A 12,155-nucleotide genomic window follows, 5' to 3' on the forward strand; every position below is an offset into this window, starting at 1 on the left:
GATGATATGAGAAGCTTATTATTTTTGAACGTCTGCAGCAGGGCCAAGCCTTAGTTTGTGTGCATCTTCATTTCCTCCTCAAGAGATTTAAAAAAAACCCCAGTTAGACCTCCTGAAGTCCCCTTCCAGGCACCTGCATCTCCTTCCTCATGGTTATGTGTTAATGGCCTTGATCCAGAGCTGCAAGGCAGCCCTGCAGGTGTAGGCACCTGCCAAACAGATGAGCACTCACACGTGGTGCAAACAAGCACAAGTCCTTTAGCCCGATGCCCATCCAGCCATTTAAACACACACCAGTGCCTCAGCCTCATCTCATATTTGCCTACACCCAGACACAGCATGTGCAGTAGGGTCAAACACACAACTTGTTTAAAAAGCAGTTCCAGAGTATTCAAAAGATAGACAGGTGAACAGAGTTCCTGGCATCTCCCTTTCTAAACGCCGAAGACCCATTGCAAAATGTTTCAATTACAGTTCAAAGTGAGAGGAAACAGAATTACGATAACAGATGATAATAAGAATTTTCTAGCTCCATCTCTAAATGTTCTTACTTAATCTCCACTACATGCCTAAGGGATAGACCAGAAAATTGGCCTCCTAAAGGTTAAGGGTAGAGTCAGGGCTCTAGGTCTGACCCCAAAGTCCCCACACTTCTCTGTGAGTCGTGTTTTCCTACGAGATCACACTCTGGCTTCAACGAGTAACAGAACGCGCTTGTTTGGAAAACCAGCAATCCATAGTCCACACAATCCCAGCCACACGTTCTCCCGAAAGTCTGAGGGGAAGAACCAAGGAGCTCATCACCTCTGGCCATTGTACTTCTGGGACGGAAACGGGGCAGTCTAAGACAGGAAAGAAAGGCTCCTAAACCCAAACACTGAGCTGCCTCCTCCAGCTTTAAGGAAAACTCTTGCTGAACCTGAAAACTGTGCCACTGATCAATGGCAGGTACCAATTTATCTAAGCTCCTCATGACTGCTTTTGTTATGAAAACTGACATTCTATCAACTCATGTGAGTGAAGTGTGGGGCAACCTATCATTGCATGAGTTAGGTCTAATTTGAATTTAATATCTGAAGTGCAGATTTCCACGACTCTTTTCACAGCCAGTAACAGAAAGCAACTTCTTTTACTAAACTCCAACATTCAATTAATGAAGACCTCCAAAGTACGCTGAGAACACACATGTTTGGGTTTGTGTTCAGTTTGTGCAATTACCAAGCAGGCTAAACTTTAGTCCTTGCCTTTGTACATTATTCACAGAAGAATGACTACCATTTATAAAAACAAGAATGAGATAGCACTGGGGATTTCACTTCTCAAGAAGGAGAGCATATAAGTATTTCAAATTCATACACAGCACAGGAAAATGCTAATGTAATGACACGTTAAATTCTTTCCATCAAAATCAGTCTGCAAGTCACCTTCTCAACTCTACTTTGTCTCATTCAGGGCTAGATTTTGGTCTACATGCACTTCAATCAATTCATGTCTGCACATGCCCTGGACAGAGTAGGAAGTAGGCAGTGTAAACAAAAGATCACTGTTTCTTGTGATCAAACAATGAAAGGGTTTTTATTCACTGCTGGCCTCATCTGGAGAGCAGCAACATGTGCTGCTGTCCACTGCAGCCCACCACCAGGACATGCCCAGGTCACAGTTAGCCAAGGGCAGTGTTCCTGCACATGGAGTGACTTGAGCTGGACAACCTGACTGCGAAGAACCTAGAAGCCACAGAAGGTAAACAACTCCAGCTTCAGTATTAGGGGTGACGGACGGGAAAGAGGGAGGCATGTTGGTTGCAGAATGGGTCCAGTTATTCCAAGAGCAAGCATTTTTACATTCTAAGGGCTTCTGATTGCAGCCCCGGCCCATGGTCAAGACTCCCACCCAAGTAGACACCATCCTTCCAGTACCTCTGGCCCACATCTACAGAGGGTCGCAATCTACACTTGCTGGCACTGCATCCAGCAGGTGAACCGGCACATGCCCTCACACAGTTTGGGTGATGAAAGAAACTGGCAACCGCTACTGAAGAACAGTCTGGCTGTCTTGGGCTGACACACTCACCAGGAAGAGAAGGTGCAGGCTGCAGAAATACAAACACTGCACCACTCAGGTAAAGGCAAGCTGCTCACTTTCTCACAAATTCCAAAATATTTAGTTTCTCAGAGAACTTCTCTTCCCTCCATGCCCACTAACATCCCTATGCTACCTAGCCTTTACCAATAGCCTCCCTACTCTCCACTAAGGAGTCACACAAGCTTGGAGTCTTTTAAGAGTGCCCTGCACAGCAGACCTGCATAGGAAGAGCTGTGAGGGTCAGCAGCCCTCTGGCCAAAGTTCATTCCGCAACAAATGACTTTTAAGAGCTCCGTAACCTTCACAGCCCCTGGGCTTTGTCCCACAACTGGTTCTCCCTGTGCCTGCACTACTGGTGCCTCCCGCCAAATCTTTAAGAATCTGAGCATCAAAATAAATATTGAGAGTAACGCATTGTAGCCCATTGAATAAAACAGGAATCCATGAATCCAAGTTGTTATACTAAATAACTATATAAGAGAGAAAGGAAAGCTCTTTGTCCTTTATAAGCTCTGTCCTATTACAAATGGAAAAGTACTAACTTCACAGTGGAAGACTGTGGAAGATCTTTGATCCAAGATCCACCTTGGATCAAAGTGAACCTCATCAGTAACAGGACAAATGGACATCATGTGCTTCCTGCTGTGCCACACTGACACATCACCTCTGGAGTGCTCCCATCAGAAATGCAAAACCTGAGTGTCATCATGCAGAAATATCAGATAAATCAAACTCAGGGAGTCTGCAAATTACAACTGCCCTGGTCCTTCAAAAATGTCACTGTCATAAAAGACAAAGACAGAGGAACGGTTCCAAATTAACGGAGCCAGAGGTAAAACACGTGAATTCAATGCATGATCCTACATTGGCTCTTGGGCCAGAAAATACATTTTTTCTTTTCTTTTTTTCTGAGAAGGGCATTGTTGGGACAAGTGGTAAAATCTGAATAAGGTCCATAGATCAGATAATAGTTTTGTAACACTATTTGTGAATTTTGATAATTACACTGTGGTTACATAAGGGATTACTCCTATTTTTGGGAAATATACACTGAAGTATTTTTAGTGTAGGAAAAGCAGTATCATGTCTGTAGTTTTTTCTGAAATAAATTGTACATGTGTGCAAAGAGGGAAAACATGAAAACAAGTGGGGCAGATATAAAAGGGTGGTTCTTTGTGTCATTCTTGCAACATTTTTGTAAGTCTGAAATTATTTCCAAATGAAGTTACCAAAATCCACTGGAGTAGTAAAACTCCGACTGAATAGAGGGGCCAGGCCGTTCAGCCCGGCAGGTTCACCTGGGAATGCCACTGCATCGGGAGAGAAGAGGGGACATGCACTGGGACTTTGCGCTCACCTGTGCCTCTCTCACCTCCTCCTTCAAGGATTCAGCCTCCACAGCTCCGTCTCAAACGCTTCCCCACTGCCCTTAAGTGGACTGAATACATGACAACTACACGACAACTTCCTCTATTTCTCTAACTGGAAAAACGGGAAAATATCCTGTCAGGCTTCGCAAGGCTCGTGGCAATAAAAGACTAACACTTTAGACAAGGCATTGTAATAGCATTAAGCAAATAAAGACAGTCAACATTTAAAAGGTTAATATCCATCCTAAAGCAGCACAGTGAGATACACTCGCTTGCCAAGAGAGGATAATTCCCTTGTGAAGACAGCAGGTAATTTGAATTCATTATTTCCCAAAACGGCCTCCCATTACCTTCCCAGATTTCTGCCCCCAATATTTAACAATGGACCATTAAGTGTGATTCCAGACAATGGACTGTTTTTAATCTAACAAGTATCAAGACGGGTGTCTGTGGCTTTGAAGATCACGGTGTCACTATCCACAGTATCATCCAGTGTTTTGAACTATTTTTTTTTTTTTAGATGGAGTTTCACTCTCGTGGAGGCTAGAGTGCAATGGTGCAATTTCAGTTCACTGCAACCTGCGCCTCCCAGGTTCAAGCAATTCTCCTGCCTCAGCCTCCCGAGTAGCTGGGATTACAGGCACCCACGACCACACCCAGCTAATTTTTTGTACTTTTAGTAGAGACGGGGCTTCACCATCTTAGCCAGGCTGGTCTTGAACTCCTGACCTCTGGTGATCCACCCGCCTCGGCCTCCCAAAGTGCTGGGATTACAGGTGTGAGCCACCGTACCCAGCCTTGTGTTTTGAGCTATTTATAAAATCTGAATATATTTACCTTTGTTTTAGAAAAATTGGGTTATAACCTAGAATCTATCCCTACTCCTTCCCCCTAATATCCCAGCCTACTAACAAAGCTAAAGTCCTTTAATGATTTGTGACTGTATTTTTGCACTGAATTATTTTTAAGATATGCAAAAGAAGATGCACAATGACAAAACCTTGTAAATACTGCAATCAGACAAATTTAATTTACCAAAAGCATGGGAACAATAGGTTGCATCTCATTGGAAACACAGACATGACCATCTTAAACATACGCTTAAACATTAAACTGTGAAATGACATTGGGAGAAGAGGAGGGGAGGCAGGCTATGAACCTGTTAGGTGCTGCTATCACATCCTCAACAGAGAGGCAAGGTAACAAAGACAACCCAGCAGCCTAGGTTTCATCTGCATGTGACTCAAACTATTCCCCACCTTGACAGCCTTCACAAGAGAATGGCCGGGGACTGGGATGCACTCCAGTCCCCATGCCAGCCTTAGCCTATGTCTTGTCACTGACCACTCATGGCAGCCATGGAGGTGCATCCACCAGGTCCATCTGGGCAGGCCCACAGGAAAGCCTTGTGGAGTCATGCATTCATATTGCATGCTTTAAAGAGAAACTTGTATAATATCCTTTAACACAACCAGCTCTGCGGTCAAAATCTCTAACAGAATCCTTGAGAATGTGCAAGCTTATCTCAGTACCCAGAGCTCTTGGCAGCAGGGGGACACTGTGGGCACCAGGCAAGGCCTACTGCCACCTCTTTCTCTCAGGCAGCCCCACCTAAGGCAGATCTTGCCCCGAGGGTGTCTACAAAGCCTCTTCCAGACGGGAAGGAGACAGGCCCAGGGGATGGTCAGTTCATTGCCTAGGTTCAGAGATGTCTCCATACCCATCAGAAATGATCTGTCCTGTTGGATTCTGGACACAATCCCAGAATCGGGACTTGAGTGTATTCACCTACCCTCTTAAAGGGACTCATGTCCTTCCCAACTTTGATCCTGAATACACTGTGGTCCCACTTCTCACCAGTTCTTCCTAGTCAATAGAGACAGCCACTTCCAGTCACACACAGGAACACCAAAATCCCTTTAGGTAAACCAAGGCAGAGGAACTGGAGGGAATGGTTACTTCAGTGACAAGTTATAAAACCAAGCAAAGTTCCAAAAAAATTACCATTTCAGATCTAGGCTGGAATGTTCTGTGAACTGGTTTATGTCAGGTGGAGGATGCCAGGAGTTTTGCCAGCTTAAGACAGTATTTTAAGAAATTCTTAAGTCCATCAATGTCACACTTCCCATTTTACAACAGAATCATTACTACAGCACTCTCCTCAAACACCCCCACAGAAAGGTAGGAAGATCCGATGTGTGTTTTCTTGACTCTTACAGAAATTCCATACTGAAGAACTGACAGTGTCCTTTGTAATGAGAAAACGTCTTATTTGTCTAAAAGAAGCCTAAAACACATTGTATAAAGGCAGAAAAATAATAATTCAAAGGTAAAATCCATTTACTTAGCAACAATTAACCAAGCATGACCTCCCCTAGAAAACAGATTAAAAAAAAACTTTTAAGAGGTACTTATATAAAACAACAACGTTCAGAAAAAAAAGAGCTAAAAGAGAAGGGGTAAGAATAAATGATATTAACAACTATAACATTTTCCACAAAATAAGAATTAGTGTCTTCCTTTTGGATAAATCAACTGAATTAATACCTTTATATGAGGTGTTTAAAACTCTGTGAACAAGTAAATACACTGTATCACACATTTGCCAGTGTACCCTTTAGCGGAAGCAGTCACAGGGGTTCCCAATGGTACTAACTCCTGGAGTCAAAGTCTACACATTTAAAAATGTCTCCCACGCGGCCAGGCGCAGAGGCTCACGCCTGTAATCCCAGCACTTTGGGAGGCCGAGGCAGGCAGATCACAGAGTCAGGAAATCGAGATCATCCTGGACAATATGGTGAAACCCATCTCAACTAAAAATACAAAACTAGCTGGGTGTGGTTGCAGGCGCCTGTAATCCCAGCTACTCAAGAGGCTGAGGCAGGAGAATCACTTGAACCTGGGAGGCGGAGGTTGCAGTGAGCTGGGATTGTGCCACTGCACTTCAGCCTGGTGACAGAGCAAGACTCCGTCTCAAAAACAAACACACAAACAAACAAACAAAAGTGTCCCATGTGAAAAAGGTGTCCAAATGGTCACCCACATTGCCCCCAGGTAAAACAAACAAAAAACACCGCTTCTACTAACTACAGAAGATGACATAGGCTAAAATTTTTTAAAAATCAAGAACATAGCTCAAAATAAGTGGCAATTATCTATAATATAAAGTTTTTATAGCCCAAATTACAGGCTATTGATTAGTGGCCTCCTAATACATTTCAACAATTAAATGTCCAAAGACAGCAATGGGCTCTGCAAGGGCAATGGCTCCCTGCTTCCTTGGGCCACCCTGCAAATTGCAGGAGAGTCTTTTACATGAGTGCTGGCATTGCTCCCATGCGCTAAGTGACAAAAGATGTTGTTTAAAAATTACCTTTAACTTTGACCTAAAATGCACAAGGGGAGTACAGAAACACACTACATGGATTGAAACCTATGTTAATAGTATTTCTAGACTATCTCAAAGTCTATAAATAATCCCTTTTTTAGCATTGTTTTAAAGTCTGTGCTCATAAAATTCCTTTGCTGGCTCCTACTGTATTATTTTATTTAAGTGCCATTACTTAGTCATAAAACAAATGAAAAATGGGAAAGGAGAAACAATCAAAGGTCACAACTAGGCAACAGTAATCATTTCCAGAATTAGCATGTAGTTACAAGAAGTCACTCTGTCTTTTTAAAAAAATATAGTGTAGAAGGGGAGGGTGTGAGCAGAAAAGGGGGTAAAGAAAACATCATTACCCTCCTTGCATAGTAAGCGTTAAACTCGTCTCCGATACGCCGCAACTCTTGGGCGATCCATATCTCCGGGCGCATATCTGCAGGTTCAGCCTGCCTCATGGAAGCTGCATTAGAACAAAACAAAACAAAAATCACATTGTGGTCCACGGATCACTGGGAAAGTTCCAAAGATAAGTCCTAGAGGCAAGCCCATCTCACACACTCTTTCACATTTCTGGGAGCTCCCTGACTTCAACAACTACAGCCATGTACTAAAGATTAGAGTGGCAGAGTCTTCTACAGAACTCTGGTTAAAGAATAAGAGATATAGAATAAAATTTCCTTTTTCAAAACTGGAGATTCAGAATTGCAAGAACTGAAAACATTCCAACCCATTCATACACACTTCCATTTCCAGAAGTTACTCACAAGAAAATGGAAAATACTGCCAAAGAAATATGCTTGAAACATAATTATAACATAACAATTTAGTTTTTCAGTAAAATAATCATTCTGATCTTATTACAAGGTAAATATTCCTATATAACTTTCAAACATCGTCTAAAAATATGATGTGAAATGGCTGTCCCATTCAAAGCAAAATAAGCGAAACCCTGAGAAACCTGAATGAGTTGGTTTCTATGAAAGCAGGTACAATGATACAGACAGCTGTCTTCAGAATGGCTACCCCAGGGCCAAATGAAAGCATAATTGCATGTTTTGTCTCAATATTAATGCAGCCAATCAAGATGAGCTCAAGTCTGCAAACACCACATGGAGAGAAAACATGTTTTTGGGTCTAAGAGCAAAGGCATTTTTGAAAGGAGAAGAAAGAGGGAGGACTGCCCTTTCATTAAGCTGTCACTAACATTCACACCCAGTACATTCATCTGTTTACTAATGAAACCATTAAAAGCCATGTGACAGCCAAAAATGAAGGAGAACAAAAATGTCAGTTGTCAAAAGATCCCATTATGCATTAGGAAGATTATATTCTCCATGTGCCACCAGGAAAGCATTACACTCAGAGGTGAACAGTTCAGTAACGTGTACAGGAAATGAGATAAAATTCTTGGATTTCCACCGCTATTCACGTGTGACTTACGTTAACTTACTGTAAAAATGGGCACACCGTACTCACAATTAAACACACATATTACGTTTTCACCAGAACAAAATAGGTAAAAACCTACAATAGGATTTTGCCATACGAAGGAACATAACTTCCTGTTTTTATTTTTGTAAAAGGCCAGTAAAACTGATACTGATTCAGAGCTCTATAAAAACACTTAAAAGTGAACACTTTGAAGAGTTTTTGCCAATTCCTCTACAATCTCTTGCCTCATCTTATACCCAAGTGAATTTAACAATAATCCCACAAAGACTGAGGGCCTAAGAGAGGCAGAATATCACACCACCCCTGTGGGGGTGGCGGCGGGGTAAGAGGGACACACACCGATCCCCTCCAGAGTTATCTGCAGTCTGTGAATAAACCAGAGGGAGGAACTGCTGTAGGAAGCCCTGGTGGAGAAGCACAAAGGCTGATGAAGGGGAAACTTTCAGGATGTCAGGCATGGCCTCTGAATACATCCAATCACACAAAATTTACTTTGATTGTACCTGTGTCACACAAATATTTCTAACAAATCTGTAAAAAGTCTTAAAATTAATTTTTGAACTAAACTGGGAGAAAACAAAATTTCTGGGTAGATGTGATATGAGGTGATGCTGATGTCATAGTTCCTTTTCCTGGGCTTACTGCCCCTTAAAGAGCTACTCTTTTTAAGTGTTCTTTCCCTGATTTAGAAGCTTTTAACAAGTTAGTTCGCCCTTAGGGGAAGAAGAAAAGTGTGTTTTGTTTGGGCACCCACTGCACAAGGGTCTCATGCAATCCTCCTAAAGGAGATGTGCCTACCCATACGCACAAGTGAACGTCCAGCCAGCAAGACACCATCACCCACCTCTCCTGAGCTTCAAGCTCCACCTGTTTCTCACTACACACGACTGAGAGAGAAAACTGCCTTCAGCCCCGGAGTCAGAAGTGAAGAAAACACCAATTATCAAAAGGACATCTGTGAACTACAGATTGATGTTTTATAAAGTTGGCAGACTGGTAAAAATTGCAGGCCAAGTTACCCAATACTTAATACATCAATGATATTCACAAATCCACTCAACAAACACAAACACTCACATGCCTGACATTGTTCTAGGAGGTGCTCTGGGTATAGCAACAAAGGAGGCCATGCCCTGCTCCCACGGGGCTTACCTTCTTGTAGATTAACCACTTGATTTCAACTAACTGCTAAATTTCTTTGGGACAAGGAGACATATTTTATACTTTTTATAAGACAAAACAAAAATAATTCCCCCTGTCAATTTCCCCTAACTCGTAAATTAAGTACACTGGATTCTCTTTAACACTTTGACTTGTGTCTGTGGTTTAGAAGCTTCCACATGGCTCGTGCTTGGGCTGGCAATTGCAAATACCACCAAATACTATCAAGGGGCAGTCTCTGTCAGAAGCCAACCTATCAAAACTAGCACTTAGTGAATGCATTCAACCTAGCCAGCAGGTAGGAGCTTTTAACAAATTAGCCAATTTCAACTTACTCATCTTAAGAGATAAATGCCCTGCTGGCTTTGGCAGAAGCAAATAAACGAATGGCCTGTTTCTTGTACAAAAAGAAAAGTTCAGTAGTTAACATTAATTAGCCTAAATAAATTCATGGATATAAACACATCCCTAAGCTCTGGCAGGGAGAAATGGCGGGTGTGTGTGTGTGTGTGTGAGAGAGAGAGAGAGAGAGATACAGGAGGCTGTACTCTTTCAAGTCCCTAAGCAACTCTGGTGCAGACGGTTTCCCAACCAGACCCTGGTGGGCAAAAGGCAAGAAACCATGGCAATGCCCTGGAGCCCTGAGATGTGTCTTTAGCATTTCAGAGTTAGGAGAGTTGTATTAAGCAAAGATAATGGTTTAGAAACTAGGCTTATACTGGAATTGGCAATAACTACATTAGTAAGAGCTATCAACTGTACTTAGGTGTAGTTTTAAAAAGTTATTATGGAAATAGATACTATAAATTACATTTTGCAAAAAAGACTGATCTGTAGGGGCTACTCTAACTAGCACCTATCACTATTTTTTTTAAAACCAGTTTGTTTTTTTGAGAAGCAAATACAGTTATTTCCTGAATTTATAAACCTAAAAGTAATGGCAAACACTCATCCTGCAATAAGACTTAGCTAGTATGCACACAGTAGTACATGGCTATGAAGACTATATGATAAAAACTCTTATTTTAACTCTTATTTATTCCTGTATTTTAAAAGGGTAGTTTTAATCTGTTAGTACAGTGCAACATAAAGTTCAATTATTTCTCAAGTGACAAAATACCTTCTATGGGGATAGAGAAAGCCTCTCTTTATCACTAATTCAATGTTAGCGAGTCTCACACCACATGAAATCAACCAGAACAAATGAATGGGGTCTGTAAGCCCCACAGTGGCACCGATCAGCACGAGAATTAAGTTTTGTTATTTCCTTTAGCATCAGTTTGCTTTGCCACCACGATGACAAAGGGATCCACCGGTATGGTCTTCCAAAAGCGTGCCTGGAGCCCGTGGGGTTTGGGATACAGAAATCTCCAAACACACGCTGCTCCACCCTCACTCCTGTAATCTTACCTGGATACTCAACCCAATTCCTCCTATCCTAACATACTCGAGCTATCAAAAAGATAACTTAGGTTGACATTTCTAGTTTATAAGAAAAGTAAGAACCAAGCATAAATATTTTATTTTGCTATCTGCAATGTGTCTGACCGCCGTAAATGTTGATACCTGGTCTATAAAATGGCTTTATTTGAAATGAAAGCTCTTACTCTGTAGGGAGATCAAATTTTTAACTTGGCAATTTTATGTGAACATAAAAAATTCTTCAAAGGGGAAATTCTGATGAGCTGCATTTTTACCCACAGAAAATGTAGTTTCAGCATTTATGAAAGCACTTCACTCCATAAACCTGGCACTAAATTTTTTTTTTAAAGCACAATAAAATATAAACTGCTCTTGAGGTAAAGTGACTTCAAAGCTGTAATCTGCAGCAAAAGCTCCAATCCTGCAAGTAGCAGACTCAGGCAGAGGTGACTTCCTAGGCAGATCCATGTTTTCTTTCTCTTTACTTGTTACAAGAAAAAAAAAAAAAAAAGCCACTAATCAAAACTTTTATAATGCAATGTGTCAGATATAAGCAATTTTTGCCAAAAGTGTGTCCACTGAATCTTCAAACTTCTTAGAAATCATTTTTTGAAGCCCGGAACTTACTGGTAACATTACTACCTATGGGAAAATACCATGAAGTATTCTTAATCCATTTTTGGAGGAGTGTGGAGGGCATTTTCCAACACCAAGGGACTTTAGTTCTACTCAAAGATGCATGTTTCTTAACAAACTATTCTGGCTCAGCAACAGACTATTTTTAAAGTCTTAAGTAATTTAAAATCTTAAAAGTTCAACAACTGAAAAATTAATACCGTGGTTAAGTGGTTGATAGTGAAATCAGGCTGGGGCTTTCACAAAGGACTTTCTGTAGCGCCAGCAGCCACGGCAGGAAACTTTTTTTTTTTTTAAAAAAGAGAGATTGTCAATCTACAATGAGCTCAGTATCAGTCAGGCTAAACCTTCTGATTTCTCTTTAATGTCCAAGAGCTTCTAACCCAAGAGCCTCTATCCCAGTGCTCCAAGGAAATGAAGTCACATCATGACATTCTCTCTCCAAAACCCAGTTGTTCTCTGTGACGATGCCATAAAGTGACATCTAATGACTCAGGTGTGTGTACTGGGTGGCAGGGGCATGTCACACACAAGCATTCTCAACTGCAGCCTCAGTCTGGGAACGAGGTGGTGCGACCCTCATTTCCGAGGGGCAGCTGCTGTTTTAGTTCCCATCTTATCATTACTGGAGTTCCAAGTGTAGTACC

General features: G+C 41.6%; 1 protein-coding gene across 8 annotated transcripts in view; it reads right to left on the bottom strand.

Annotated features, from left to right (window-relative positions):
• Positions 1-12,155, bottom strand: part of BCL2L11 (BCL2 like 11) — a 47,494-nt gene that overhangs the window by 11,096 nt on the left and 24,243 nt on the right. For 6 of the 8 annotated variants that reach the window (XM_003804707.5, XM_003804711.4, XM_008962889.3 and 3 more), the window contains one exon: positions 7,194-7,297. In XM_003804707.5, the coding sequence (XP_003804755.1) occupies positions 7,194-7,297 (104 nt within the window). Of the gene's footprint in view, positions 1-3,437; positions 3,565-7,193; positions 7,298-12,155 lie in introns of those variants that run through there. The other 2 variants (XM_055107424.2, XM_063594537.1) reach the window with 1 other exon arrangement.

Source organism: Pan paniscus, chromosome 12, assembly GCF_029289425.2.
Source record: "Pan paniscus chromosome 12, NHGRI_mPanPan1-v2.0_pri, whole genome shotgun sequence".
Classification (NCBI taxonomy): domain Eukaryota; kingdom Metazoa; phylum Chordata; class Mammalia; order Primates; family Hominidae; genus Pan; species Pan paniscus.